Raw genomic sequence first — 27,325 nt, forward strand, 5'->3', positions numbered from 1 at the left:
CCAATTAGACATGTTGAGGCATCTGGTTGAGCTTCAGGAAAAGCAGCTTGAGGCTAAACTCTTTCTGCAGCCCATGCAGAACTGCCTGCAAGCATTGCCCTGTTCCCAATCCCTCTCCCACAAACGTTCCAGGAGCTGGGAGTGGGATGTGCAGTATCCCTTCCACTCAACACTGGGGAGGGTACTAAGAACAAAAGGCAACCATTCAAAGATCTTTGATGGGCAAGACTTCTGTGCTTTCACAGACAAACTGATTTGGTTTCTCCCCTCCCAATATTATCCCACCATTTGCCCAAGGTTAAAGAAATAGAAAGAACAGGAAAATAATGTATGTGTGTGCAATAAAGGTAATTGTTTTGAGAATTAAATGCTCTTTATTTATTCCAATCATTGGGGTGGGGGGGAGGGTACAGAGAAATTGATGCAATGGAGGGGATGGTAGGGGAAGGCACAACACAGATAAGCGGTGCACATTACTGAAACAAGTTTTCAAAGCATCTAGGAGATGCAGAGCTCCTTGGTGAGCTCTTCTTATTGCCCTGGTATCTGGCTGCTCAAAATTAGCTGCCAATCTATCTGCCTCCATACCCCACCTCTGCTGAAACGTCTCTCCCTTTGCCTAACAGATATTATGGAGCACACGGCAGACAGTGATAACAATGGGGATATTGCTTTCACTGAAATCCAACCTAGTAAGCAAATTGTGCCAGCAACCCTTTAAACATCCAAAGGCACATTCCACCACCATTCTGCACTTGCTCAACCTTTTGTTGAAATGCTCCTTACTGCTGTCCAGGTGGCCGATGTTCGGCTTCGTGTGCCATAGGAGCAAGGGGTAGGCTGGGTCTCCCAGGATCACAATTGGCATGTCAACATTGTCAGTGCTTATTTTGCGATCTGGAAAAAAGTCCCTGATTGCAGCTTTCTGAACAGACCTGTGTTCCTAAAGATGCGCGCATCATGCACCTTTCCTGATCCTCCCACATTGATGTCGATGAAACTCCCCCTATGATCCACCCGTGCTTGTAACATCATTGAAAATTATGCCTTACAGTTTACGTACTCTTTGGCAAGGTGGTCTGCTGCCAAGATAGGCATATGCGTGCCATCTATCACCCCACCGCCGTTAGGGAACCCCATCGTGGCAAAACCATCCACTATGTCCTGCACGTTGCCCAGAGTCACTATCCTTCTTAGCAGAAGTCGATTAACGCCCTGCATGCTTGGATCACAATGGATCCCATGGTGGATTTACCAACTCTGAATTGATTCCCCACTGACTGGTAGCAGTCTGGCATTGCAAGCTTCCACAGAGCAATCACCACTTGCTTCCCCATAGTCAGAGCAGGTCTCATGTTAGTGTTGCTGTGCTTCAGGGCTGGGGAAAGCTCTGCACAAAGTTCCTGGAAAGTGGACTTATGCATTCAAAAGTTCTGTAGCCACTGCTCGTCATCCCATAGCTGCCTAACAGTGCAATCCCATCACTCAGTGCTTGTTTTCCCGGACCAGAAATGGCGCTCCAGCCTGTTCAGCTGCTGCACGACTGCCAGCAGCAACCAGGAATTTTTTCATCCTATGGCTTGCGGCAGGGCTGCTTGCATGACATTGCAATGTTCCACACGGCGGTGCCTTTCTCAGCTCTGGAAATACTGCAGGATAAGGTGCAAGGTGTTTGTAATGCTCACAGCAGGAGTGCACAGCTGAGTGGGGTCCATGCTTCTTGGGCTACGGCAGACACACGGCTAAGCCAGGTTTTCGAAAAAAGGCATGAGAAAGTATGGGTTGTTTGCCATTGATATCAAGGTAAGGAGGGAGGGAGGAAACTGCATCACGGGAAGCCAAAGCCATGTTCCCATTCCCCCCTGCATCGATGTTTTGGTCCCATGAGGTGTTGTAAGCTCTTCCCCAAACCCCCTGTGGCTAGTTGCACTGTGGGATAGCTACCCACAGTGCACTGCTCTGTGCACTGATGCAAGCGCTGCTAGTGAGGACGCACTCCACCAACACAATGAGCATGGCATGGACTGGCACAATCAACTTAATTACTGCAGCGGCCGGATGTCAACTTACCTTAAGTTGACTTAACTTTGTAGTGTAGACATGCCCTCACAGTTACTTTTTAGCCTGCAGTACACCAACCACCAAACCCAGGGAGATAACTTTCATAAAATTAATACAGATATCTCCCAGTTTCTTCATAGCAGTATTTTAGTAGCGGTTTTACCAATGAAGTCTACCAGTATATACTTCCCTAGTACTACTCATTACTCCCCTCCAAGGAACTTTTTGCCACAACATTGCTTTGGGATCTCATGATCCCTATATCCTTTTTCCAGGAGATCTCATTTGGTTGCATTCTTTCTTCTTAGATATAGGACCTAAACTTTTGCTGTATTAAAATGCATTTGGTTTGAATGAGCTCTATTTTCTGAGAAATCCAGACCATCTGGATGACTGCCTTGTCCTCATTTACCACTCTGCTAATCTCTGGGTCATCTGCCAATTTCATCAGCAGTGATTTCATATTTACTTCCAGATCATTGGTAAAAATATTAAATATCATCAGCTTTGTAGAACCCCACTAGAAACACCTCCATTCAAAGATTATTCCCACTGATTATTCCTTTTTGAAATCTGTCAGTTATGTCTGTCCATGTAGCATGAGTTTTATTGATATTGTCTACATTTCACCAGCCAGCTCTTTCAGAGCTCTTGTTATCTGGTCCTGATGCTTTTAGAACACTTATCCCTAGTAGATGCTGTTTTAACATCCCCCTTAGTTACTAAAAGGCGGGGAAGCAGTTCATCATCCTCCTATAATCCGAATACATCAGTTGGCTTCTTTCCAAATATAGAACAGAAATATTTATTAAACACTTCTGCCTTTTCTGTATCATTTTATTAACAATTTTACCATTTTCACCTAGTAATGGGCTTGTCCCATTATTGGGATTTCTTTTGTTCCTGGTATACTTTAAAACCACTCCTTATTGTCCTTAGTTCTGCCAGCCATGGATTTTTTCCGGATGGCTTTAGCTTTCCTTATCAATTTTCTACACTTCATAACTTCTAATGTATATTGTTTGCCATCCGCCTCACTTTTTTCCATAGATATATCTGCCAGATGGAATTGGCAGCAACAAGGGCTGGGGTTCAATGTTTAGGGATTCCTCTTACCAGTACAAAACAGAACCATTTCAAGCCTCTACCCAGTAATCTGATAAAACTAATTAGCACCCTTGGGCACCTCTAAGAGTCAATACTTACCCACTCAGAAGCATTGAGTCTGTGTATAACACAAGAAAACTTTTGTTAAAAGGGAAATAGAACCCAGCATTACTTTGGGAAAACACCACAACCATGATTCAAAAGCACGTAACCATAAGCAACACGCACCTCACAGTCCCTTCGGGCAGTGTCCTTTGTTTCAATTTCCCATCTTGCAGCATGGAAGTCTGACAAATAAATGTCCCTTTAACATACCACTCCCCTCTCCCTGCACTGCACCCTACTCACAGTTGGCTGTTCTTAGTCAGTGAAGACCCTTAGTTCAGAGGTGCACTCACCTGGATTCACCTCCCACCCCTGAAAAGGGAGGGGGAGTTGTCGAGCAGTGTCTCTGCTGCTGCTTCCACTGTACTCTGCCGCCATTAGCTATGTGCTACTACCTCTGTTGCTGTTACCTCTGCCGCTGTTCAGCAATGCTGCTGTCATCAGTGCTGCTTGCCACTCACTACCACTTCTGCAATGCCCCATTTTGAGGTTCCACCACTTAGCCCAGCTCTTAGCCCTGGTCTACACTTGGGGTGGGATCGATCTAAGTTACGCAACTTCAGCTGTGTGAATAACGTAGCTGAAGTCGACGTACTTAGATCGACTTACTGTGGTGTCTTCACCGCCGTGAGTCGACTGCTGCCGCTCCCCCGCCGACTCCGCCTGCGCCTCTCATGGCGGTGGAGTACAGGAGTCAACGGGAGAGCGCTTGGGGGGTCGATTTATCGCGTCTAGACTAGACGCGATAAATCGATCCCCGCTGGATCAATCGCCATCCGGTGAATAGTGTAGACATACCCTTAGTGATTTCCCTGGACAGCGAGAAACCTCTCTACTGTTGCTTCTTGTCTTTCATTACAACACTGTCCTCACACCAGGTTGAAGGCTTAGAGCTGCTCATCAGTGATTTCAGCTCTAGTAACCACCCAACAGAAACAAGAACTTTTAATTGAGTTTATTCAACTCTCCCTTTGAACACTAAAGAGAAGAGAATCAAATAGTATCTAGAACCCTTTAAAGCAGAGCCCCCCCACTAGATAAAAACATCTATCCCTAACCCCTCTAACTTTCACTGGGATGTGACATCCCTACCCCCTGCTTAGCAAGTGGGTTTGAGGTTAGGGTGACCCCTTCAATCAGGGCATGCTAAGCACAGTTCTGCTGCCCTTTATTCATACAGTAAGGATAACAACATTTCATTATCCCTGCATTCAAAGTGTTTTGTATCCCAAAACCAGCCAAAATTCATCATTTTGGCAATGCAGCTCTGTCTGCTGAACACCTAGGTGTGTGTATGCAAATATAGTCCGGTCCTGAAGTCTTCCTCCCCTCCCCCCATTTCTTTTTGCTGAGTTTTCTTTCTGCTGTCGTGGTTGAAACTCCTGCATGGGGATGGGGATCATTACTGAGACAGCCTTTACCCCAGTTTGTTTCCTATCAGTTACACTTCATATTGCCCTTTACAGAATGAGGCTGGGAATTAAATACTTCTTTTTACCTTATTACTTCTGAAGAAAAGGACAAAGAAGAGAATTGTATAATAACCAGTAAACCTTTACTGTGATCTGTCACTGCAATTTCACCCTTCCACCCCTCCTGAGAAGTGGTGGCATGATGCTTCTCCCTCCCCAGACTTTCCAATTCAGATGAGTTTGGAGTTAAAGTGGAAATGTGTTAGAAAAATAACAACACGGTTTTATTCAGAGGTCAAATTAAAACTAGCACAAAGTGCAGTGAATACCGTATCTTGTTTGAGCCAGTTACAGAGTGAGCCCCAATTCTCGCCCACTCCCTCTCCACCCTGAGCTTCCCAACACAGCTCTTCATCAAGATACTAACAAGGGATGTAACTGGCTCTCAATCTCTCCTGCTGAAGAACCTCTTCATTATAAATAATTAAATAATTATTTAAGAAAGAGGAGTCAAAGCAGGAGTTTGACTCTGTAGCTCAGTGGTCAAGGCAATCCCCTGAGATGTGGGAGAGGCCCGGCTCCAAAAATATTTCATTTATATCAAGTGGAACAGCTGCAGCAGGGGAGACTGAGACATAACCACCCCAGAATATTCAACGACTCAGTGGTTAGAGCACTCACCTGGGATGTGGGAGAACTGACTTCAAGTCCCTGCTCCAACTCAGGCAGAACAGGGATATAGACTGGGTCTCTCACATTATAGGGGAGTGCTCTGTCCACTAAGCTAATAAGGTTATTAGTTGCATTACTGTAGCACATAGGATCCCTAGTTGTGGACCAGGACCCCATTGTGCTAGGCACTGTACAAACAGAACAAAAAGACAATTCCTGCCCCAAAGAGCTTACAATCTTGAGCGTAAAGCAAGAGACTTGTAGGGGAATAAAAGGAAGCAATGAGACAATAATGGTCAGGACGATTGGCATTCTAACCATTGTCAATATATTACAGGCATCGCGGCAAAGGAGAGTTTTGTGGATGTATTTGACGGTGGATGCTTTATGGATGTTTTCAGGGAGCCCCTCCCAACTGTGCTGAACAGCATGGGAGAAAGTAGAAAGATGCTTGTCTGAAAATGTAACCTGTGGCCAATGGAGGCTGGCATGATGGGCCCATCAGAGATGAGCATCAACAGTTCAATAGCAAATGAGAGATGATAGGTAGGGTGGGAAATGGCCAAGAAAGGACTAGAAGGTGAATATAAGCAGTTTATATTTGATGTGATAGAGAAGGGAGAGCCAGTGGAGGGATTAAAAGCTAGGGATGACATGGGCAAAATGACAGTACACACATATGTGCATACACACACCCACCAAATTTCTGACCTGCTTGTTCCTAGCTGTCTCTGTTCAAGGCCTGCTCTGATAGGTATGCTCTGAGCATGCCTCTGGGATCAGGCCCTGCAGGCGACAAAGGCAGGGTATTGCCTAGGTTGACAATCCTACCAGGGGTTATGCATGAGCTAGGGAACCAAGCAGCTCAATGGCATCAGGAATTAGGTGATTTTGAGTATGTCCACAGGCAGAAATTTAGGTACTTAAGGAATTTAGGTAGCTAAAGGATTAGGCACCAGCTGAGCAGAGGTTTGAGGATCTCAGTGGTGCCTAAATGTTGGTCTTAGGCACCTAAAATGTCTACATCCCTTTGTGTATCTAGCTCTGTGTACCTGAAAGTGTGAGAAGAACAGTGTTCCAGTGAGGTTAATGGTATTACCCCCACTCACATGATGGAGACACCCCCTTTCTCTGACTCCACCTTTCCAGGGTCACAAGGGTCCTCCAATCCCTTCCTATAGAGCTGCAAGAGTGTAGCCAGACAGCCACCCACCCCCCAGACCAGCATTGCTGGAAACACAGGAGGAAGCAGGAACAGGGCACTTAACATATATTCCAGCACAGCCTTTGAAGCTGTGAAAGCATAGGTGTGCTGCTACAATGTGCCTCTGGGAGCAGATACAAGGATTAAGCTCACAGCAGGCAGAGGCCCTGTGACAGACATGGCTCTTAGCCCCTACTAAATAGCGTGATGCACACACACCAACATCCTAGGTGGGAAAATATTTACCCTGATAAAAGAAATGTCCAGTAGTCGAAACTTATTGTTTCTCTCCTTTGCAAGTGTAAACTACTCTTGCGAAAGCTGGCGTCACCCCGACAGACCAGCCTCAATTTGGCATAAGAAAGGAGAAAGAGAATAAAGGAGTACAGAGGTATAAGTAGGGGACCTACAGCACCATGATTTTTGAGTGCTTTTCACTATCTATCTGCTGGTCAGATAAGTGACAGCCTCCCAAGGCTTCTGCAGCTAAGAGGGTCCCTACGCCTTGTCCCTTATTCGTCTTTCCGCGGAATTGAGTGACCGATCCTGGCTTGGCACCGCTGGAATCGAGAGATGCAAGGAGGGTAAGAAGCACCCACACCTGATCTCCTATCTTTAGTGTACACATATTTTGAAATAGAGCTCTATACTTTCTTTTCTTTCTTTGGGATTGTGGCTTCAGTTTTGTAACTTGTTTGTGTGTGTAACATCTCTACATTTAAATAAGTAGGCACTAGCAATTTTGTAACCGCATGATTAGAATCTAGCTTAATAAATTTTGGTAACCATTTATGCATAAGCCTGACTTGTTTTCTCTGGTTTACTGTAAAGCAGCCAACACAATTAAAGAACCTCAGCCATTTTGGCTCTAAAGCCTGGCCATTAGGTGAGAGTACTAAGAGCCTAGCGTTGAGTTGTGCTGCCTCCACGGGGCAAACTCTTGGGGCACCTGTCAGTCAATCCTGGCTGCCCGCTGCGAAGGAGCTCTGAGCTCTAGCAGTTAAAGTCACGGGTGTGGAGAGGCTCTCAGTGCTGCCATTGGGGCACCTGTCAGTCAGTATTGACTGCCCGCTACGAAGGAGCTCTGAGCTCTAGCAGTTAAAGTCACGGGTGGTTAGGACCTTGGGGCATCCGTCAGCCTAGCCCGGGCTGCCCGCCGCGAAGGGACAGTGCGTCCTAGCGGTTAAAGTCACGGATGGTATAAACGGGCATAGCTGGCACCTCACCAAACATCCTTGGCCGTCGGCTAACAAAGAGGGTCCCTAGAAATGGTGATAGCTCCATTAATGTAAAATGGGAGGTTAATTTCTGAGTGGCTGGGTCTTCATCTGGTACGGGGTCTGTCAGAGGGGGCGCAGGAATAAGGGTAACTGAGTTAACTGTCCCTTTTACCCTGAAGTCTCCAGAGATTCCTCAGATTTTGGATCAACTGAAAAGAAAGAAAAATAATTGATTCAGGAAGACAAAAACAATCAGTAAAATGTCATTCTCTTCCATGATCTGCAGCTACCAGGGCGATGGTACTACTATTAAGAGCTTTCCCTTCACCCTGCCCTGGTTCTTGTCATGCAGACAGAAAGTAGAAGAGCAGAAGTAGTGCACCTCTGATCCTACCCCTTATAATGTATGGTCATTTTGGAGGGTTCTGGGTCTGGGGGCTTCAGTACCACTTCTTTCATATCCCATGGGAGGAGTAAGGAGTGAGGTTGTGCTCCAGTCAGGGACAGGGATTTCTTTGGCTTTTAGTGTTTCTTATACCTTCCCCTCCCATCCCCCTTGCCCTCCCGACTGGTTGCTTGACCTTATCTCGGGAGAGGAGTTGAGGCAGGACTGTCCTTCAAGTGACTGCTTTTATATTACACACCCATTCTGCCCAACAACACTTTAGCACTATCTCTTATCTCTTTTCACCTGATCTGCTTGTGGGCAGATGTAACACCCAGTATCTTTGTTCTTTGTTCATACATATTAGTAAGAATATAAAAATATCAAAAGTCAAATGAGCAAACAAGACCCAAAATTCTATCTCAGGCAAATATACAGGTCTGAGTACTACATTATCATCACTAACACTCCTAAGAGCTACCCCCTCTCCTACCCAGCAAGAGACACTGTAAGAAGAGAAGCTGGAGAACTAGCTATGGAATCGTCTCCCAGTTACTCCATTTCCAGCTTCTCCCTCAAGGAGGCAAAATGGAAAGGAAGTAGGCGCACGAAGTACGAGGGGAGCTCCCAAATACTCCGGTCCAGGCTTCTCCCAGCAAGGCTGCTGTAGGGAAGGAGGCAGGACAGCTGGTTGTGACGGAGCTTCCAGCTATGCGACTCCCTACAGGAAGCACTGTAATTAGAGTGGCAGGAGTGCTGGCTGTAGCAGGTGCTCCAGGCTACTCCAGTCTCTGCGTCTCACAGCCAGCGGCACCATAGGGAGCAGGAGATGAGCTCTGACTGTGGAACCTCAGTCTAGGGAGAGGGCTGAAGTGCTTTACACTCTTACCTGTTTTTCTTCTCCTGAGCATGAGGCCAACGAGAGCAGCAAGGAAGATGAAAGTAGCAATGAAGGTTCCCACAAGCCCATTAGATGTTTTTTGCTCTGTTGGAGAAAGAGGGGGAGTCAGTGATGTGAAGCTCATCTGAGTCTGTTTGAGAGAGCTAAAATTCTTCACACAGATCACACACAGGGCAGAGCTGGGATCCTGTTGGAGGAGAGATGTGCAAGGTTTCTGGGGAAAGATTAGGATCTCATTAGAACAGTGCTACAGGGAGCAGGGACTAAGCTGAGTTCCTATTGGGGAAGGAAGGGGGTGGGGGCAAAGAAGGTCCTGGTTCCCTTGGAGACAACAGTGTATAGGGGTCCTTGGGGCATGGTTGGGTTAGAACCATAGAATATCAGGGTTGGAAGGGACCCCAGAAGGTCATCTAGTCCAACCCCCTGCTCGAAGCAGGACCAATTCCCAGTTAAATCATCCCAGCCAGGGCTTTGTCAAGCTTGACCTTAAAAACTTCTAAGGAAGGAGATTCTACCACCTCCCTAGGTAACGCATTCTAGTGTTTCACCACCCTCCTAGTGAAAAAGTTTTTCCTAATATCCAACCTAAATTTCCCCCACTGCAACTTGAGACCATTACTCCTTGTCTTGTCCTCTTCTACCACTGAGAATAGTCTAGAACCATCTTCTCTGGAACCACCTCTCAGATAGTTGAAAGCAGCTATCAAATCCCCCCTCATTCTTCTCTTCCGCAGACTAAACAATCCCAGTTCCCTCAGCCTCTCCTCATAAGTCATGTGTTCCAGACCCCTAATCATTTTTGTTGCCCTTCGCTGAACTCTCTCCAATTTATCCACATCCTTCTTGTAGTGTGGGGCCCAAAACTGGACACAGTACTCCAGATGAGGCCTCACCAATGTCGAATAGAGGGGGACGATCACGTCCCTCGATCTGCTCGCTATGCCCCTACTTATACATCCCAAAATGCCATTGGCCTTCTTGGCAACAAGGGCACACTGCTGACTCATATCCAGCTTCTCGTCCACTGTCACCCCTAGGTCCTTTTCTGCAGAACTGCTGCCTAGCCATTTGGTCCCTAGTCTGTAGCTGTGCATTGGGTTCTTCCGTCCTAAGTGCAGGACCCTGCACTTATCCTTATTGAATCTCACCAGATTTCTTTTGGCCCAATCCTCCAATTTGTCTAGGTTCCCAATAAGGAGTCCGTGTGCTGCCTTTTTGCTCCCTTGAAATCACTGCCCCCTTAACAGTGTAAGGTGCTGCATGATGCAGAGAACATGCTTTACAAAGAGCTGTAGAGGGTGCAATGAGAGCTGAGGAAGTGCGACTGCCAGGAGAAGCCAGGAGAGGAAAGAACGGATGGGGAATGAGGGCAGGCAGGGGAAATGGGAGGGTGCTCCAAATGGGATGGGGCTTCAGTACCCCAGAATTGAGAGGTGAGGGAAAAGCTGGAGCTAGGAGATCAGAGGGTTGAAGCAAAAGCTGAGAGGCAGGGGCAATAAGGAGAACTCGCCCTACTTTCCCCCTGTTTACCTGGTGTCCTGAGCTGGGCACTAGCTGTAATTGGCTCTTCAAGGGCCAGATGTGAGACATGGCAGCTGTAGGTGACAGGTCCCAGCTCTATGGCTGTGTTGATACTCAGGTATGAATTGATGCCATAGGTGCCATCCTGGGCTTGCCTATGGCTGGAGAAGTATGTGCTTGAGCCTGAGATAGGGATCTTGTCCTTGTCGTCAGGGGCCTCCCGTGTCCACTTCACTGACACATCCAGGGGGTAATAGCCAGAGATCTCACAGGTCAGGGTAGTGGCTCCATCCCCCTCACGTGACACCAACTCTGGGAACAAACGGACTCTCGGGGGCTCTGGAGGGGGGCAAACAGGAAATTAAATCCAGCTGGTGATAAACTGTGTTTGAGGGAATGGAGTAGTACAGAGGAGTCCCTCATCCCCACTGGGTGGGGCTGGGGAAGCAAGGAGGGGAGCAGAGAGATACGGGGAATGGTCAGGTTCCAGTGAATGGGGCCTGTCTCCCCTATTGCCCCCTGACTAGGTATTCTTAAAGCATCATTGCCTCACCGACCAACTGCAGCTGGATGATGTTCTGGGCCTGGTGCTGGGGGGTGGACACTAAACAGATGTATGTCCCTTCATCCCCCACACCCACTCCTTGCAGGCTAAGCGATGCATCTCCAGTCTCCAGCAGCTGCACCACATCCACGTGGGCCGTTGACTGTTCTGCTTGTGCCACGTCCCCCGCCTGGTAGTGGAAAACTCTACGCCCGCTGCCTCGGTACTGCAGCCTCCACTCCAGCGAGGCCAGCGGAGAGCTGGAAGCCAAGGCAAAGCTGCAGTCCAGGGTGACGGAGGTGCCAAGTCGGGTACGCAAAGTAGGGGTGCGAGATGACAACTGGAATTCAACTAGGAACAAAGAGAAGGAGAAAGACAAATAGACTGAGAGAGTGTTAAATATATGTGGTTATGGAAGACTCCCCCTGGCAGGACACCAGGGACTGGGTCACAGCTCCACCCACCTGGAGAAAGCATGCTGTGGACTGACTGGCCATGCTGGGTTGAAGGGTTGGACATGTGTCTCCCCACAAGAAGATCCCATCCTGCAGGCTGCAGAGCTATTAGCAGGATACGGGGAGTAAGTGTATATTGCTCTCCTTGCTACACCGAACTCTTGGAGAGCAGACACAGCACTTGCCAAGGGTCACAGTGGTGTGGCAAATAATGAACATAAGAACGGCCATACTGGGTCAGACCAAAGGTCCATCTAACCCAGTATCCTGTCTTCTGACAGTGGCCAATGCCAGGTGCCCCAGAGGCAATGAACAGAACAGGTAATCATCAAGTGATCCATCCCCTGTCGCACATTCCCAGCTTCTGGCAAACAGAGGCTAGAGACACCATCCCTGCCCATCCTGGCTAATAGCCATTGATGAACCTATCCTCCATGAACTTATCTAGCCCTTTTTCAAACCCTGTTATAGTCTTATAGTGACAGTGGTGGGGAGAACAGCGGGGCCAGAACTGGGGAGTCAAGGGGCACAGAAGTGCAAGGGCAGAGTGATCAAGGGATCACACTGGTGGCCCAGCGGTTACATCCAGCAGATAGCAGGAGGGCCCCGTACATTTGAGCTTCCCTCAAGAAGGGAAGGATATCTATCCTGCTGACTCACAGCACGTGCAGTCCTTTTCTCTAGTTCCCTTAAGTCCCAGACTACAGAGTGGGGTGCTATTCCTGGGGTCTCTAGTTCCCCTAGCACTCCTTAATGTGGAGGCTTCAGCCCTGGAGTGTCTGGCTCCCCTAGTGCTCCCTGGTGCAGTAGGTGAATTCTCTCATCAACCCTAAAGTCTTTTCCCCTCATTCGCCACTTTCTTTACCTGTGGTCAGCACTGTGCCCTCCTTGCTTATAGGAACCTTCAGCCTTGGGTGCAGTACAGCCATTCTCTCATCTTCTTCCCTGACATTGCTGACCTTCAGCACCAGGGCTATGCTGATCCCACTGGATAACTTCAGGGTCCCCATGAACCAGGAGGCCTGGCTGGGCCCCTCATCTGCCAGGTGTAAGCTGTATGGAGAGATCTCACAGGTCACTTTCTCCCCAGCACAGTCTGCATGCAGCAGGGATTCCGCATATGGGATGGGTACCAAAGTTTCTGTAATGAGAAAGAGAAGACATGTAGTTTGATGAATGGAACAGGAAAAACAGGATCAAGTTTCAGTAGGGACCTAATCTGGTGAGACACCAAGGGCTGTGTCTACACCTAGTGTAAAATGGGGTCAGGCTTCTGCTATGCAAACACAAGAGCCTTAGCATGTAACATTGGTCTCCCAGCTTGTTTCATATATTCCTCAGTTTACCTGTTTGCTTTAACTTTGCAGCCAGACTGGATAAGCTCAAAGGCTGTTGGGGAAAAACAACAGGGAACAAAACAATAACAGACAGACGATACCTTAAGGGAACAATAGGGAGAGCTATAAATTGGGAAATACCTACCTGCCTACATACCAACCATGCTAGCAAGGTTTATTCTTCCCAAGCCTAAACCTAGGAGCAAAGGGGATGCTGAAACCTTAAAGGTTCCAGCCTAAAAAAGGAAGAGGTATTGAGGGTGCAGCAACAGCTAGAGATGAGTGTTTGTCAAAGAGAAAATCTACCTGCCAAATCCATTATTGTTACTGAAGCACATGCCAATCTTTCTTGTTGCCCTGCACTCTCTTCAGCTATACTCCCCATGACAAAATATGGGAGCACTTTAAATAATTTGTTAATACTGTATATTGGCCTGGCTCTGGTGAGGTGGTTTTTGTGAGAATGTCTTCGATTAAGGGCTTCCCAACAGGTATGTAGCCAGACAGCCAGCCCCCCCCCCCTCAGACCAGCATTGCTGGAAACACAGGAGGAAGCAGGAACAGGGCACTTAACATATATTCCAGCACAGCCTTTGAAGCTGTGAAAGCACAGGTGTGCTGCTACAATGTGCCTCTGGGAACAGATACAACGATTAAGCTCACAGCAGGCAGAGGCCCTGTGACAGACATGGCTGTTAGCCCCTACTAAATAGCGTGATGCACACACACCAACATCCTAGTTGGGAAAATATTTACCCTGATAAAAGAAATGTCCAGTCGTCGACACTTATTGTTTCTCTCCTTTGCAAGTGTAAACTACTCTTGCGAAAGCTGGCGTCACCCCGACAGACCAGCCTCAATTTGGCATAAGAAAGGAGAAAGAGAATAAAGGAGTACAGAGGTATAAGTAGGGGACCTACAGCACCATGATTTTTGAGTGCTTTCACTATCTATCTGCTGGTCAGATAAGTGACAGCCTCCCAAGGCTTCTGCAGCTAAGAGGGTCCCTACGCCTTGTCCCTTATTCGTCTTTCCGCGGAATTGAGTGACCGATCCTGGCTTGGCACCGCTGGAATCGAGAGATGCAAGGAGGGTAAGAAGCACCCACACCTGATCTCCTATCTTTAGTGTACACATATTTTGAAATAGAGCTCTATACTTTGTTTTCTTTCTTTGGAATTGTGGCTTCAGTTTTGTAACTTGTTTGTGTGTGTAACATCTCTACATTTAAATAAGTAGGCACTAGCAATTTTGTAACCACATGATTAGAATCTAGCTTAATAAATTTTTGGTAACCATTTATGCATAAGCCTGACTTGTTTTCTCTGGTTTACTGTAAAGCAGCCAACACAATTAAAGAACCTCAGCCGTTTTGGCTCTAAAGCCTGGCCATTAGGTGAGAGTACTAAGAGCCTAGCGTTGAGTTGTGCCGCCTCCACGGGGCAAACTCTTGGGGCACCTGTCAGTCAATCCTGGCTGCCCGCTGCGAAGGAGCTCTGAGCTCTAGCAGTTAAAGTCACGGGTGTGGAGAGGCTCTTAGTGCTGCCATTGGGGCACCTGTCAGTCAGTATTGACTGCCCGCTGCGAAGGAGCTCTGAGCTCTAGCAGTTAAAGTCACGGGTGGTTAGGACCTTGGGGCATCCGTCAGCCTAGCCCGGGCTGCCCGCCGCGAAGGGACAGTGCGTCCTAGCGGTTAAAGTCACGGATGGTATAAACGGGCATAGCTGGCACCTCACCAAACATCCTTGGCCGTCGGCTAACAGAAATTGGCGTCACGAACAGGATTGTGATATAGGCTGCACTACAGTAACACAATGAAACCAGTCATGATAAACACCACAGAATTCCCTGAGCTAGAGAAAAGTTTGACCCAAGAGGGATGGGGAAACCCTCTGTGGAGCAAAGAACTGCTGGAGAAATATTGGGGAAAACCAGCAGAGATCTGGCAGCATTTCTGTAACTGGAGAACTGCCTGCAAGATGAAGAAAGGGAAAGGAAAAGGTGCTTGTATATGGCTGCTTACTAACGTTTGGCAAGCTGCCTGTAAGGATTATCATGGTCTGGCAATAGAATTTAATAGGCTGCAACAGGAAAGGGACACACTGCGCAAGGAATGCCAGAATTTAGATACCAGAGTAAGAACACTGAATAGGGATATGGAACATCTTCAGAAAAGATTACTTCCCTTAATTGAGAAAGAAGGGATAGAACGAAGGGAAAAACTGGAGACTAAAACACGCAGTATCAACCGGGCTAAAGTTGAGACTGCTCTCTGGCTAGACCCTGAGGAATGGGATGGAGACATTTGGGATTCAGCAAATGAGTCCCCCTCCTCTGAGGAGGAAGGTCCCTCTGTAAAATTAAGACCAGCTATCACACATCACAAATCAGAAGAACATGAGGAAAATTTGAGTGGGGCAGAGCTAGATGAAGAAGGGGATGACAATTATCCATCCACCTCTTCAAAAACAAAGAAGGGAGGTAAAAAGGGAAAAGGGAGTAAAGCTCCAACACACTTTACCAAAATTACCACCCGCCAATATACTCCCATGGAGTTAAAAACAATCCAGGGAGATTTTGCTAAAAAGCCTGAGGAAGGTATAATAGAGTGGCTGGTCCGCCTCTGGGACACTGGGGGTGGATATATACGCCTGACAGCCCAAGAAACTGAGCGCCTTAACTTAGGTGCAGGGATATTCCTGGAACACTCAGAGGGGAACACCCCTAAAACACTTTGGTCTCTGGCTTGTCGATGGGCAAGAGGAATTTACCCAGCAGACCGAGATGAACCCACAGTAATGCACTGGACCAACATAGATGAGGTAAAAACAGCTCTATTAACTGTGGCTGTCATTAGCATGCTTGGCCAAAACCCTCAAGAGTTAGCCTATGAAAGCCCATGGGAGGGTCAGGTAGATGTAGATGATCTCAGACCCCTGCTTAAGGGAGTTCCGAGTAACCACAGGGCTATGGCACTGTCCCTTAGATCAGAAGCTGCAGCACATAACAGTACCTTTCGGGCACTGCTAAACCTTCTGGTGTCATACTTTAGAGAATTCGGAGACATCAGAGCACTGACAGGCAAAGCTAAGATGCGTTCCCTTCAGGGAAACAAGGGGGCACCATCTAAAGGACATAAAAACAAGCGAGAGCCAACCCAGGAGGAAAAGGAGCTTAGAGCCAAGTTGTGGAGACAATGTCTGGCTTTAGGTTATCCCAGAGATGTGATAAATGGACTGCCCACAGAGCGGCTAAAATTATTCACCACCTTTAAAAGAGCTGACTGGGAGACAACTAATGCTACTCCCAGTGCATCTCTGCAGCTCTCTCCTCTTTCCCCACCTGCAGACACCCGGTATACTCCATTGCTGCAGCAACTACAAGAGTTACCAGAGCAGGGAAACTAACTTGCGGGGGTCAATCTCCTCTCCTAATAAACCAGCTTAAATCCAAAGAGGAGAAAACAACAGCAAAAGACCCCCGGATACATGTAACTGTAAATGACAAACACATTATTCCTTTCTTAATGGACACAGGGGCTCAAAGGTCCATGATTAAGCGAGAAAGTTTTCAGGGCTTGCCACCTACTGGCGGAAAACAGGTACTTGTTACAGGGGTAAATGGCAGTACCATAACTTACCCATTAGTTAAGATAAAACTGGATATCCCCTTGCAACCCCACCATCAGCCCCGAAAATATGAGGTGATTTTGGGCAATGCCAACATACTGGGCATGGACGTTTTAAGAGGAAAGAAGGGAAGGATTAATGGGGAAAGATGGGCTTTTGGAGTCAGTTCTGTTCCTCATGCCACCCACCTGGAAGAGGAAAGCCCTCCCCACTATTCTGTAAACTTACTTAGCAGCGCGCCTGCTCTCCCGCCCTCAACAGTAACAAACACAAAGCAGTATAATGTCCCAGCTGAGGCCATAAGCCCTGTTACTGACCTGATCAAAGATTTGGAACAGCGAGGAATTTTAATTCGTACCCACTCTCGCTTTAATTCTCCTGTGTGGCCCATCAAGAAACCAAATGGCAAATGGAGACTCACTATAGACTATAGGAAGCTAAACAGTAACACTGGACCATTAACTGCAGCAGTCCCTAGCATAACAGATATTGTAAACACCATACAAACCTGGGATAAACCCTGGCTAGCAGTATTAGATGTAAAGGACATGTTCTTCATGGTCCCTTTGCAACCAGCTGACCAGGAAAGATTTGCTTTTACTTGGAAAGGTGTACAATACACTTTTACCCGAATGCCACAAGGGTTTAAACACTCACCCACTATTTGCCATGGGGCACTGGCAAAGGTCCTAGATGACCTTATACTGCCACACAATGTACAAACTGTGCAATACATTGATAACATCTTAATAGGTGGGAAAACCCCAGAAGAGGTACAGGAGGCTATGAATCAAATCAAAGGAGCACTAGAAGCCCTTAATTTAGAGTTACCAGCTGAGAAATGCCAAGGTCCCTCCCAAGAGATAAAATTCTTAGGTACTGTATGGATGGGAGGTAGGAGGTCTGTGCCTAATGACCCTGTGCAAGAGCTAAATCAGGCACCCTCCCCTGAAAGTAAAGATCAATTGAGACATATTTTGGGAACCCTGGGGTTTTGGAGAAAACATGTACCTGGCTTTGCCATTATAGCCAGACCATTGTACAATTTGTTAAAGAAAAGTGCTGCCTGGGAATGGGCTCCTGCCCATGAGGAAGCCCTCAGGCAACTGATAGGGGAGATACACACCTATCAGGCTCTGGGTCCCATACATCCTGAAGCCCCATTCCATTTGTACCTAACTGTGGGAGCCACTGGAATGTCTTATGCTCTCTGGCAAGAAAGTGACACTGCTCCCAGACGACCAATTCAGTTTGGTTCCAAGTCATGGCAAGGGTCACAGGCTAACTACACGCCTTATGAGAAGGTGCTTCTGGCAGCTTACACAGCCTTGAGAGAAACTGAGGAATTAACTCAGGATAAGGACATCACAATTCACACTCCTCTTCCAATCATTAAACCTATATTGGAAGGGAAAGAGTTACCACCTGGTGTAGCACAAAAGATGACTATCCAAAGATGGGCACTTTACATACACCACAGGGTAGGGAGTGCAGACACTGCACAAAACCCCACTATGATTCAGGAATCCCTATGGAAAGTAGGAATGCCTGATGAATACCGCCTGCCTCCACAGCAGTCTCCCATTAAGGATGCTGCCCCATTTGATCCTTCTAAGCCTGAGGGAGTATGGTTCACTGATGGCAGTGCCAGGCTGGTAAAAGGAAAATGGAAGGGAAAAGCTGCAGCAGTGCCTGCAGACACCTCTGCATCACCCCTAACTGCTGAAATTGATGGGTCAGCACAACTTGCAGAATTGGCTGCAATTAAACTGGCCTGTGAAGCAGGAGCCACCACAGTATATACGGACTCCTATGCAGTATGGGCAGGTGCCACTCAGTGGATCACTAACTGGAAAAATAACCACTGGGAAATAGGAGGTAAACCAGTCTGGGGACTGGAATACTGGAAGTGGTTATATCAGCATGCCCTGCAACAACCCCTGTCTATAGGACATGTCTCAGCTCATCAGAGGAATAATACCCCAGCTGCACAGTTAAACAATTTAGCTGATGCAGCTGCCCAGCTCTTTACCACACAAGTAGAATGGGAACGCTTATATTCATGGTTACATGATAATTTAGGACACACAGGAAGTGATGAGTTAGTGCGGCAAGCACATATCAGGGGGTGGCCTATCACCCACAGACAGGCTAGAGACCTGGTACAAGCCTGCACTATTTGTGCTGAGACTAGAAAACATATAGTAGAAGGACAAAGGTTTGCCAGGCTAAGAGATGGAAAAACACTATGGGCAACCTGGCAGGTTGACTATGTCGGACCACTGCCCACTACAAGGCAGAGGTGGAAATACATCTTGACTGGAGTAGAAATTGTTTCAGGGATTGGTTTTGCATATCCAACCCGATTGGCAACAGGGTTGTCCACAGTTATGGGACTAAACCGCTTAACAGCAATTGTCCCAATGCCTCAAGAAATCCAATCAGATAATGGTTCGCATTTTAAGAATAAACTTGTAAGGGAATGGACCCTTAACCATGGAGTCCAATGGACCTTCCACCTTCCATATCGACCTCAATCTAATGGCATGGTCGAGCGATGGAATGGGTTGCTAAAGAATCACTTGAAGCCTACTGATGGCACATGGGGAGACAGACTGGACGAAGTGGTGCAGAGATTAAACAACAGACAGACTCCTACAGGAAGTCCAATCAGCAGGGGATTCTTCCCTACAGGGAAAGCTATCTCCCCTGCCAGAACACCACTGCACAGTTCCAAGTATGCTCCCGGAGATACTGTTGTGATTAAACACCCAGCCCTGGGAACCTTTACCTGCGTTTTGCATGCCTATAAAGAGAAAGGTGTATGGAGTGCCTTAAATGCTGATAAAAGGCTAATAACCATTACAGAGGCTTGGATCGCATCCAAGACCGGCTGACCATGTGATTTATTGCAGGAATGGTCCCATCGTTCCGAGCAACCTGCCAGCTAACCTGTCAGCAAAATGGACCATGCAGCAGACCTGTTTGATCACTAGAGACTACTATGGACTGTTGATATATTTGCCATTACTTATAATAGCAGGTGTAATTTTTGCTTTTGGTTTTAAAATAAGTTTTTTTAGCTAGAACACGACCCACCAGAGATATGTTCCTGCAAGCCCTCATGATCCTTCTGTTGGCTCCAGTCACCTTGGCAATACCAGAACATCCTCTTCGGGGAGCAATCCAAACCATCGCCTCAGCTGCTGGTGCTACAAATTGCTGGATGTGCACCTTGCTAGATTCAACCAATGGACTGGGACTTCAATTGGTACCACTACATGCAGTGGCTGAGAATGGACAAACCTCATGGATGCGATGGTTAGCTCAACACTTGGGATTCTCCCTCTCCCCGTTTTTACATTCGGTTGTGAATACTGTTTTAACCATTTTAATTATTGTAATTGTTTTTTGTGTAACTTTATGTATTATGAAGCGTTTGATTCAAACTGCTCTGTCCTCCACACAAATCAGATACCTAGAGCTAAAAAGGGATCCTACTCAATTCCGCGAACCCTCATCCTCTAATTTGGTTGTTGGGTATTTCTAGATTTCCCCAAGGAGGGCAAGAGGTGCTGGCATCACCGCCACCTTGCAATCTGGGATGTAGTGTGGTGCATCAGGGGGTGGAATGTAGCCAGACAGCCAGCCCCCCCCTCTCAGACCAGCATTGCTGGAAACACAGGAGGAAGCAGGAACAGGGCACTTAACATATATTCCAGCACAGCCTTTGAAGCTGTGAAAGCACAGGTGTGCTGCTACAATGTGCCTCTGGGAACAGATACAACGATTAAGCTCACAGCAGGCAGAGGCCCTGTGACAGACATGGCTGTTAGCCCCTACTAAATAGCGTGATGCACACACACCAACATCCTAGTTGGGAAAATATTTACCCTGATAAAAGAAATGTCCAGTCGTCGACACTTATTGTTTCTCTCCTTTGCAAGTGTAAACTACTCTTGCGAAAGCTGGCGTCACCCCGACAGACCAGCCTCAATTTGGCATAAGAAAGGAGAAAGAGAATAAAGGAGTACAGAGGTATAAGTAGGGGACCTACAGCACCATGATTTTTGAGTGCTTTCACTATCTATCTGCTGGTCAGATAAGTGACAGCCTCCCAAGGCTTCTGCAGCTAAGAGGGTCCCTACGCCTTGTCCCTTATTCGTCTTTCCGCGGAATTGAGTGACCGATCCTGGCTTGGCACCGCTGGAATCGAGAGATGCAAGGAGGGTAAGAAGCACCCACACCTGATCTCCTATCTTTAGTGTACACATATTTTGAAATAGAGCTCTATACTTTGTTTTCTTTCTTTGGAATTGTGGCTTCAGTTTTGTAACTTGTTTGTGTGTGTAACATCTCTACATTTAAATAAGTAGGCACTAGCAATTTTGTAACCACATGATTAGAATCTAGCTTAATAAATTTTTGGTAACCATTTATGCATAAGCCTGACTTGTTTTCTCTGGTTTACTGTAAAGCAGCCAACACAATTAAAGAACCTCAGCCGTTTTGGCTCTAAAGCCTGGCCATTAGGTGAGAGTACTAAGAGCCTAGCGTTGAGTTGTGCCGCCTCCACGGGGCAAACTCTTGGGGCACCTGTCAGTCAATCCTGGCTGCCCGCTGCGAAGGAGCTCTGAGCTCTAGCAGTTAAAGTCACGGGTGTGGAGAGGCTCTTAGTGCTGCCATTGGGGCACCTGTCAGTCAGTATTGACTGCCCGCTGCGAAGGAGCTCTGAGCTCTAGCAGTTAAAGTCACGGGTGGTTAGGACCTTGGGGCATCCGTCAGCCTAGCCCGGGCTGCCCGCCGCGAAGGGACAGTGCGTCCTAGCGGTTAAAGTCACGGATGGTATAAACGGGCATAGCTGGCACCTCACCAAACATCCTTGGCCGTCGGCTAACAGAAATTGGCGTCACGAACAGGATTGTGATATAGGCTGCACTACAGTAACACAATGAAACCAGTCATGATAAACACCACAGAATTCCCTGAGCTAGAGAAAAGTTTGACCCAAGAGGGATGGGGAAACCCTCTGTGGAGCAAAGAACTGCTGGAGAAATATTGGGGAAAACCAGCAGAGATCTGGCAGCATTTCTGTAACTGGAGAACTGCCTGCAAGATGAAGAAAGGGAAAGGAAAAGGTGCTTGTATATGGCTGCTTACTAACGTTTGGCAAGCTGCCTGTAAGGATTATCATGGTCTGGCAATAGAATTTAATAGGCTGCAACAGGAAAGGGACACACTGCGCAAGGAATGCCAGAATTTAGATACCAGAGTAAGAACACTGAATAGGGATATGGAACATCTTCAGAAAAGATTACTTCCCTTAATTGAGAAAGAAGGGATAGAACGAAGGGAAAAACTGGAGACTAAAACACGCAGTATCAACCGGGCTAAAGTTGAGACTGCTCTCTGGCTAGACCCTGAGGAATGGGATGGAGACATTTGGGATTCAGCAAATGAGTCCCCCTCCTCTGAGGAGGAAGGTCCCTCTGTAAAATTAAGACCAGCTATCACACATCACAAATCAGAAGAACATGAGGAAAATTTGAGTGGGGCAGAGCTAGATGAAGAAGGGGATGACAATTATCCATCCACCTCTTCAAAAACAAAGAAGGGAGGTAAAAAGGGAAAAGGGAGTAAAGCTCCAACACACTTTACCAAAATTACCACCCGCCAATATACTCCCATGGAGTTAAAAACAATCCAGGGAGATTTTGCTAAAAAGCCTGAGGAAGGTATAATAGAGTGGCTGGTCCGCCTCTGGGACACTGGGGGTGGATATATACGCCTGACAGCCCAAGAAACTGAGCGCCTTAACTTAGGTGCAGGGATATTCCTGGAACACTCAGAGGGGAACACCCCTAAAACACTTTGGTCTCTGGCTTGTCGATGGGCAAGAGGAATTTACCCAGCAGACCGAGATGAACCCACAGTAATGCACTGGACCAACATAGATGAGGTAAAAACAGCTCTATTAACTGTGGCTGTCATTAGCATGCTTGGCCAAAACCCTCAAGAGTTAGCCTATGAAAGCCCATGGGAGGGTCAGGTAGATGTAGATGATCTCAGACCCCTGCTTAAGGGAGTTCCGAGTAACCACAGGGCTATGGCACTGTCCCTTAGATCAGAAGCTGCAGCACATAACAGTACCTTTCGGGCACTGCTAAACCTTCTGGTGTCATACTTTAGAGAATTCGGAGACATCAGAGCACTGACAGGCAAAGCTAAGATGCGTTCCCTTCAGGGAAACAAGGGGGCACCATCTAAAGGACATAAAAACAAGCGAGAGCCAACCCAGGAGGAAAAGGAGCTTAGAGCCAAGTTGTGGAGACAATGTCTGGCTTTAGGTTATCCCAGAGATGTGATAAATGGACTGCCCACAGAGCGGCTAAAATTATTCACCACCTTTAAAAGAGCTGACTGGGAGACAACTAATGCTACTCCCAGTGCATCTCTGCAGCTCTCTCCTCTTTCCCCACCTGCAGACACCCGGTATACTCCATTGCTGCAGCAACTACAAGAGTTACCAGAGCAGGGAAACTAACTTGCGGGGGTCAATCTCCTCTCCTAATAAACCAGCTTAAATCCAAAGAGGAGAAAACAACAGCAAAAGACCCCCGGATACATGTAACTGTAAATGACAAACACATTATTCCTTTCTTAATGGACACAGGGGCTCAAAGGTCCATGATTAAGCGAGAAAGTTTTCAGGGCTTGCCACCTACTGGCGGAAAACAGGTACTTGTTACAGGGGTAAATGGCAGTACCATAACTTACCCATTAGTTAAGATAAAACTGGATATCCCCTTGCAACCCCACCATCAGCCCCGAAAATATGAGGTGATTTTGGGCAATGCCAACATACTGGGCATGGACGTTTTAAGAGGAAAGAAGGGAAGGATTAATGGGGAAAGATGGGCTTTTGGAGTCAGTTCTGTTCCTCATGCCACCCACCTGGAAGAGGAAAGCCCTCCCCACTATTCTGTAAACTTACTTAGCAGCGCGCCTGCTCTCCCGCCCTCAACAGTAACAAACACAAAGCAGTATAATGTCCCAGCTGAGGCCATAAGCCCTGTTACTGACCTGATCAAAGATTTGGAACAGCGAGGAATTTTAATTCGTACCCACTCTCGCTTTAATTCTCCTGTGTGGCCCATCAAGAAACCAAATGGCAAATGGAGACTCACTATAGACTATAGGAAGCTAAACAGTAACACTGGACCATTAACTGCAGCAGTCCCTAGCATAACAGATATTGTAAACACCATACAAACCTGGGATAAACCCTGGCTAGCAGTATTAGATGTAAAGGACATGTTCTTCATGGTCCCTTTGCAACCAGCTGACCAGGAAAGATTTGCTTTTACTTGGAAAGGTGTACAATACACTTTTACCCGAATGCCACAAGGGTTTAAACACTCACCCACTATTTGCCATGGGGCACTGGCAAAGGTCCTAGATGACCTTATACTGCCACACAATGTACAAACTGTGCAATACATTGATAACATCTTAATAGGTGGGAAAACCCCAGAAGAGGTACAGGAGGCTATGAATCAAATCAAAGGAGCACTAGAAGCCCTTAATTTAGAGTTACCAGCTGAGAAATGCCAAGGTCCCTCCCAAGAGATAAAATTCTTAGGTACTGTATGGATGGGAGGTAGGAGGTCTGTGCCTAATGACCCTGTGCAAGAGCTAAATCAGGCACCCTCCCCTGAAAGTAAAGATCAATTGAGACATATTTTGGGAACCCTGGGGTTTTGGAGAAAACATGTACCTGGCTTTGCCATTATAGCCAGACCATTGTACAATTTGTTAAAGAAAAGTGCTGCCTGGGAATGGGCTCCTGCCCATGAGGAAGCCCTCAGGCAACTGATAGGGGAGATACACACCTATCAGGCTCTGGGTCCCATACATCCTGAAGCCCCATTCCATTTGTACCTAACTGTGGGAGCCACTGGAATGTCTTATGCTCTCTGGCAAGAAAGTGACACTGCTCCCAGACGACCAATTCAGTTTGGTTCCAAGTCATGGCAAGGGTCACAGGCTAACTACACGCCTTATGAGAAGGTGCTTCTGGCAGCTTACACAGCCTTGAGAGAAACTGAGGAATTAACTCAGGATAAGGACATCACAATTCACACTCCTCTTCCAATCATTAAACCTATATTGGAAGGGAAAGAGTTACCACCTGGTGTAGCACAAAAGATGACTATCCAAAGATGGGCACTTTACATACACCACAGGGTAGGGAGTGCAGACACTGCACAAAACCCCACTATGATTCAGGAATCCCTATGGAAAGTAGGAATGCCTGATGAATACCGCCTGCCTCCACAGCAGTCTCCCATTAAGGATGCTGCCCCATTTGATCCTTCTAAGCCTGAGGGAGTATGGTTCACTGATGGCAGTGCCAGGCTGGTAAAAGGAAAATGGAAGGGAAAAGCTGCAGCAGTGCCTGCAGACACCTCTGCATCACCCCTAACTGCTGAAATTGATGGGTCAGCACAACTTGCAGAATTGGCTGCAATTAAACTGGCCTGTGAAGCAGGAGCCACCACAGTATATACGGACTCCTATGCAGTATGGGCAGGTGCCACTCAGTGGATCACTAACTGGAAAAATAACCACTGGGAAATAGGAGGTAAACCAGTCTGGGGACTGGAATACTGGAAGTGGTTATATCAGCATGCCCTGCAACAACCCCTGTCTATAGGACATGTCTCAGCTCATCAGAGGAATAATACCCCAGCTGCACAGTTAAACAATTTAGCTGATGCAGCTGCCCAGCTCTTTACCACACAAGTAGAATGGGAACGCTTATATTCATGGTTACATGATAATTTAGGACACACAGGAAGTGATGAGTTAGTGCGGCAAGCACATATCAGGGGGTGGCCTATCACCCACAGACAGGCTAGAGACCTGGTACAAGCCTGCACTATTTGTGCTGAGACTAGAAAACATATAGTAGAAGGACAAAGGTTTGCCAGGCTAAGAGATGGAAAAACACTATGGGCAACCTGGCAGGTTGACTATGTCGGACCACTGCCCACTACAAGGCAGAGGTGGAAATACATCTTGACTGGAGTAGAAATTGTTTCAGGGATTGGTTTTGCATATCCAACCCGATTGGCAACAGGGTTGTCCACAGTTATGGGACTAAACCGCTTAACAGCAATTGTCCCAATGCCTCAAGAAATCCAATCAGATAATGGTTCGCATTTTAAGAATAAACTTGTAAGGGAATGGACCCTTAACCATGGAGTCCAATGGACCTTCCACCTTCCATATCGACCTCAATCTAATGGCATGGTCGAGCGATGGAATGGGTTGCTAAAGAATCACTTGAAGCCTACTGATGGCACATGGGGAGACAGACTGGACGAAGTGGTGCAGAGATTAAACAACAGACAGACTCCTACAGGAAGTCCAATCAGCAGGGGATTCTTCCCTACAGGGAAAGCTATCTCCCCTGCCAGAACACCACTGCACAGTTCCAAGTATGCTCCCGGAGATACTGTTGTGATTAAACACCCAGCCCTGGGAACCTTTACCTGCGTTTTGCATGCCTATAAAGAGAAAGGTGTATGGAGTGCCTTAAATGCTGATAAAAGGCTAATAACCATTACAGAGGCTTGGATCGCATCCAAGACCGGCTGACCATGTGATTTATTGCAGGAATGGTCCCATCGTTCCGAGCAACCTGCCAGCTAACCTGTCAGCAAAATGGACCATGCAGCAGACCTGTTTGATCACTAGAGACTACTATGGACTGTTGATATATTTGCCATTACTTATAATAGCAGGTGTAATTTTTGCTTTTGGTTTTAAAATAAGTTTTTTTAGCTAGAACACGACCCACCAGAGATATGTTCCTGCAAGCCCTCATGATCCTTCTGTTGGCTCCAGTCACCTTGGCAATACCAGAACATCCTCTTCGGGGAGCAATCCAAACCATCGCCTCAGCTGCTGGTGCTACAAATTGCTGGATGTGCACCTTGCTAGATTCAACCAATGGACTGGGACTTCAATTGGTACCACTACATGCAGTGGCTGAGAATGGACAAACCTCATGGATGCGATGGTTAGCTCAACACTTGGGATTCTCCCTCTCCCCGTTTTTACATTCGGTTGTGAATACTGTTTTAACCATTTTAATTATTGTAATTGTTTTTTGTGTAACTTTATGTATTATGAAGCGTTTGATTCAAACTGCTCTGTCCTCCACACAAATCAGATACCTAGAGCTAAAAAGGGATCCTACTCAATTCCGCGAACCCTCATCCTCTAATTTGGTTGTTGGGTATTTCTAGATTTCCCCAAGGAGGGCAAGAGGTGCTGGCATCACCGCCACCTTGCAATCTGGGATGTAGTGTGGTGCATCAGGGGGTGGAATGTAGCCAGACAGCCAGCCCCCCCCTCTCAGACCAGCATTGCTGGAAACACAGGAGGAAGCAGGAACAGGGCACTTAACATATATTCCAGCACAGCCTTTGAAGCTGTGAAAGCACAGGTGTGCTGCTACAATGTGCCTCTGGGAACAGATACAACGATTAAGCTCACAGCAGGCAGAGGCCCTGTGACAGACATGGCTGTTAGCCCCTACTAAATAGCGTGATGCACACACACCAACATCCTAGTTGGGAAAATATTTACCCTGATAAAAGAAATGTCCAGTCGTCGACACTTATTGTTTCTCTCCTTTGCAAGTGTAAACTACTCTTGCGAAAGCTGGCGTCACCCCGACAGACCAGCCTCAATTTGGCATA

At 47.1% G+C, this 27,325-nt stretch overlaps 1 protein-coding gene across 5 annotated transcripts in view; it reads right to left on the reverse strand.

Annotated features, from left to right (window-relative positions):
- Positions 1-2,135: 2,135 nt before the first annotated feature.
- LOC140898889 (tapasin-related protein-like) overlaps positions 2,136-27,325 on the reverse strand; it is a 40,831-nt gene continuing 15,641 nt past the window's right edge. For 3 of the 5 annotated variants that reach the window (XM_073313417.1, XM_073313440.1, XM_073313434.1), the window contains 4 exons: positions 12,453-12,728; positions 11,142-11,483; positions 10,598-10,927; positions 8,946-9,151 (listed from right to left, as the gene is read on the reverse strand). In XM_073313417.1, coding sequence (XP_073169518.1) covers positions 8,946-9,151; positions 10,598-10,927; positions 11,142-11,483; positions 12,453-12,728 — 1,154 coding nt within the window. Of the gene's footprint in view, positions 7,991-8,945; positions 9,152-10,597; positions 10,928-11,141; positions 11,484-12,452; positions 12,729-27,325 lie in introns of those variants that run through there. The other 2 variants (XM_073313426.1, XM_073313450.1) reach the window with 1 other exon arrangement.

Source organism: Lepidochelys kempii, chromosome 1 (genome assembly GCF_965140265.1).
Source record: "Lepidochelys kempii isolate rLepKem1 chromosome 1, rLepKem1.hap2, whole genome shotgun sequence".
Taxonomy (NCBI): domain Eukaryota; kingdom Metazoa; phylum Chordata; order Testudines; family Cheloniidae; genus Lepidochelys; species Lepidochelys kempii.